Source organism: Condylura cristata, unplaced genomic scaffold (genome assembly GCF_000260355.1).
Source record: "Condylura cristata isolate star-nosed mole 26May11 unplaced genomic scaffold, ConCri1.0 scaffold00005, whole genome shotgun sequence".
Classification (NCBI taxonomy): domain Eukaryota; kingdom Metazoa; phylum Chordata; class Mammalia; order Eulipotyphla; family Talpidae; genus Condylura; species Condylura cristata.
In genome coordinates this window covers 42,837,749-42,842,397 of record NW_004567106.1, presented here as the reverse complement: position 1 = coordinate 42,842,397, position 4,649 = coordinate 42,837,749, and the positions used below count along the sequence as shown (strand labels likewise).

Sequence of the window (4,649 nt, the reverse complement as noted above, 5' to 3'; positions counted from 1 at the left end):
ATATATATATACACCCATCAATAAAATCTACACTTCCCCCCCAAAATTTCTCCATTAATATACAGGGTACAATTGACTAGATTTTAAGTAGAAATGACTTCATTTGAAGAACTTGATCTTAGGTCTCAGAGGTGTTCATACGTGCTGTGGCAGCGTTCCATTTCAACAGATTGCTGAGAGAAGAAAAAACAAATAACTGGAAAAAAACGCTTGACCTCATGTTGGTTAGTGACCCCCTAATAATAGGCATGGAAATCAATTAGCACTTCAAGAGCTATGACTTCTCAGTTTCCTTGCTGAAGTGTTGCTCATGTCCTTTCTAAAATTTTTGTCAGTCTCACATTCACAGGATGAACTGGCAGTGTGAGACATGGTAATTGCTTTACCATCCATCAAATTCAAGAGTACAAACTCAAGTTACCATTTGTTGTCTTTAAAGCATAGTTTGTTTCTATAGCAGTGATTTAACTGCTTGCCCTTTGTAGGTTGGTCTCAGAGTTGTGTGGGGGGAAAATAATCACTTTGGAAATAGTAGCTTAAAAAATGTTTAGAGTAGCTTCACAACTGAAATGTCTTTAGCCAGAGATAAATAACTTCATTTTATTTGTTATCTTTGCCCCTTTTTTGTTTTGTTTGTTCTGGTGTTATTAGTGTCAGCTTAGAGTTTTCTACCAACCATGGACGTACCTGGTCCCTCCTCCATACTGAATGCTTGCCTGAAATTTGTGCTGGACCCCACCTCCCCCACAGCACTATCTACTCCTCTGAAAACTACAGTGGGTGAGTAAATTCTCTTTAAGGGATATTCAGACTTGAACCCATGCTCTGGCACACAGCCAATGAATGAGCCTGAGGCTAATATTTTTGGCATAATAGATAGTGAATCTACTTTCTCTTATTCAAAGAATAAGAATGAAAGAATGAAAAAGTAACTCTGATAAATCTGATGCAAGATCACAATTTGTATAGCCATTCTCTAAGTATTTGAGTCATATTTTGAATTAAATAAATTTTAATTGTTACAGCGACCATGTGGTTACTGCCAAAAATTTACTGCCAAAACTCATGAAAAGATGCATCATATAAAAATGGAATTGATTTTTGGTTTAAATTCTGGTTCTTCTGTGGTTACCTGTGTAATGAGATTTACTCTCTGACTTTCCACTTTTTTTTCCCACCTAAGTTAAGGACAAGGATAAACCCCTTTTGGACTGCTAACTAAAGATGTCTGTGTAAAAACCACTGCCACTAGATAATAGTAAAAATATTTCCACGGATGTCAAATGAAGCTGAGAATTATTTCTTTTTTCAGCTCATCTTTAAATGTGCATAGGACTAGAAAATAGCAAAAAGTAAATGTTATCAGTACCTCTATTCTGAAGAGATACTTACCATAGAATAATATTTATGGTATGAGTATTGGTGTATGAGTATTGGTATAGAATTTTTGAAAAAGAATGTCTAAAATCAAGTAAATTTAACTTGTGGCTTAGAACAAATCAACTCTCTACTGTGCTATGAATGTTCTTAGAAGTTATGTATGTTTTAAAACTATAAACAAACTTCATAGGTGAATTTAAAGAGTTTATGCCATCCAAGCAAACAGAAACTAGTATAGTAAAGCATGTAAAATAGATATAAAAGATCTGAACATAGTTGTGAAGCTGTTTTGTGCTAAATTTCTTGCAGGTGGAACCGAATAACTATTCCCCTTCCTAACGCAGCACTAACCCGGGACACCAGAATTCGATGGAGACAAACAGGACCAATCCTTGGAAACATGTGGGCAATTGATAATGGTTAGTTTAGGCCTACCATAATCACATGCTATTGATGTAGAATCTTCCTGTGCTTTTGTTCGTCAGCACAGACTTAATCACATTTCTAAGTCATGGTCTTGAGCTTCATTAAACGCCCTTTCTTTCCTTCTTCTTTGCATTCCATTAGAAGCCCAGGGATGCACAATCAGAAAAAAAGGCAGTAGAGTCAGCAATATTAGATGCTAGAATATTTCAACATACATAATTTAAAAATGCATAAAGCCCTGCATCTCAAATTCACAGTTGATGACATGGACTATCCTAACATTTTCCTTGAGTGTCTGATACAAAATTAACATAAATACTTCCCATACTGCATGTATTAAAATAAGGCCCATTCTTTGCTTAGCAACTACCACAACATCTGGAATGCTATCTTTTAGATGCAGACACCACACATAAGGAGACATTATCTCTAAAATGCTAGTGAAATTTCTACCTCCTTTTCAGAAAGCAGTATAAAAAGAAAATTTGTATATACATAAAAATAGTGTTCTTTAATTTTTAACTGATCACTGATAAGCTTTTGCATTGCTTTAAAGCCAATACCACTTATGACAAGTATATGTGAGAGAAGGCAATTAAACTATTGGGTTGCAAGACTGTAAATTTCCTGTTCTTGTTCTTAAAAGCTGGCTCGTTCTGGTTTGCCAATAAATGGGCAGATTCATAAATTTCCTATTTTCAAAAATGTGTAAATTTGACTGGATGCTTTTATACAGGAAATAGAAAGGATTGGAAAGAGGGACAAAACATCACTGCTTAGGTAAATTTAAAATAGCCTTAAGACTAGGGAATAGCAAAAAAAAAAAAAAAGAAAAGAAAGAAAGAAAGATTTATAAAGTGGAAAAATTCTGAAGCATTTTATGCTGTTTTTCCATGACTTAATATTTTTGAATAATTTAGAAATGTAAATAGACACAATTGAATAAATCCTTGTAATTTGTGAATAACTTCAGGCTAGATAATTTGATAATTACCTATATGAATTCTTTAAATGATATATATGCAAAGTCCAATAAAAGGCTCCGACTTCAAAGCTCACATGAGTTAAATGGACACAAAGTTAGTGCAAAACATTTGTAGAACCATCTAGTGAAAAATTTGTTAAATAGGGCTCTCTCCACTGGTAGGACAGTCTGCATAGCATTTAAATTACTACACCAGTTAATTTGTTCTAGGGTATAGTATAAGATATGGGTGAGTTTTCCTAGTGTTATACTTTTTTAAGAATCCTATAATAAATTTATATTATATTTATATCATAAAAAATTGAAAATCAATGAAAAAAAGCAAATGAGGGAATAAATAAAACACATAAAAGCCTATGAAAAGAATATATAAATTTCCTAAAGAGTAATACGATTGATTCTAAGTCAGAACGCACTTCCTGCATACACATCCTGAGTTCCCACCTTCATGCTTTGAGGCAAATGAGAAAAGGTAAAGATACATGAAAGGAATATGGTTAGCAGTGTATATTTAGTACAGAACTCAGAGGTGTATGGCTTCAGTGACACTGTATGTGAGGCTTTCGCAGAAAACAGGACCTGCTGTCTGACTTCTTCACAAGGCAAGAAGAGGATCCACACACGCCTTGCATTGTTAGCAGTGAGGAATAACAACAAAATTACTAATTGCATTTATTTCATCAACATGAAAAGTCTTGATTTATTGTTGACTTGTTTTTATAAGGGGGCTTTTAGATGACATGGCGTGCTATATAGTAGTTTCCAAAGTGACCCTGCAGAAAGCCATGAACCTCTTACAACACTTATGGCAAATCCCACTATAGCCATAAAATTAAATATGCTGGAAAAAACATCAATACACTTTCAACATTAAAGAATGAAATCTTTTTCTGCTTCCTCAGTACTTGGTGTTTAGTGGAATCCATGAAAGCAAATGGGTCAAAAAGGTGGGTAAGAATCTCTGACTCCAGTATAGTGACAATGATTATATTGAATGATGCTAAACATGAAATATGTCCCCTATTTTTTTCTCAGGGGAAATAATTGCAATTTAAAGAATAGGATACTGAAACTAAAATGACATAAATCACTTATTCAAAGTTTCCTAGGTGAAATCAAAAATTGAATCCAAGTTATTTGACACCTAACACCAATACCTAAAACACTCAGCTTTTTACCTAATCTCTTCCAAAACCAGGTGTTTTTTTTTCAGCAACAGTTTTTCCATCACCCTGCTTTGCATTTCAATTAGAATTACTGCACTAACACCAGGGAATAAGTGCTTATGGGAGCAGAGATGAGAAGAAAGTTGATTTTAACAGAAATTATTTAACTGTTTAATAAGATTATAAGCTAGATAAGAAAATGATAAGAAATGCTGTTTTTACCTGAAATCAAATACATGAGATCTTAATAGCCATTGAAACTACTAATTCCTCATTGATTTTTGCCCCAATTTTACAATATTTGATGGGTTTGATTGTATTGATTTGCAAAAAGCTTAATATATTTGAATGTATTTGAGTCTAAGAATTTGAATAACATTTAACAATCAGCATTTCAAATATTAGAATTTAGGTTTGTAACATCATTATCAGCCAAGTCCATCATGTAAGGGAACATCTGCATTATGGAGACGACTTTATGTTCAACACCAGAATTATATTTCCTCCCCACTTCAAGAAAAGTGGATTGCTGCTTATAAACACATGTACTGTTCACCTGTAATAGCATAGATTTTCCCTATAAGAAAGGAAATTATAGTTTTTAGGTTACATTATAATGTCTCCATTTTTTAATATATCAATTTAATCCTTTGAAAATCTTTTATTTCTACCTAAAGAATATAACCTATATA

The 4,649-nt window shown here is 33.3% G+C and overlaps 1 protein-coding gene across 1 annotated transcript in view; it reads left to right on the top strand.

Annotated features, from left to right (window-relative positions):
- RELN (reelin) overlaps positions 1-4,649 on the top strand; it is a 399,660-nt gene that overhangs the window by 252,741 nt on the left and 142,270 nt on the right. The window contains exons 15-16 of the mRNA XM_004677158.2: positions 652-780; positions 1,690-1,799. Coding sequence (XP_004677215.1) covers positions 652-780; positions 1,690-1,799 — 239 coding nt within the window. The remainder of the gene's footprint in view (positions 1-651; positions 781-1,689; positions 1,800-4,649) is intronic.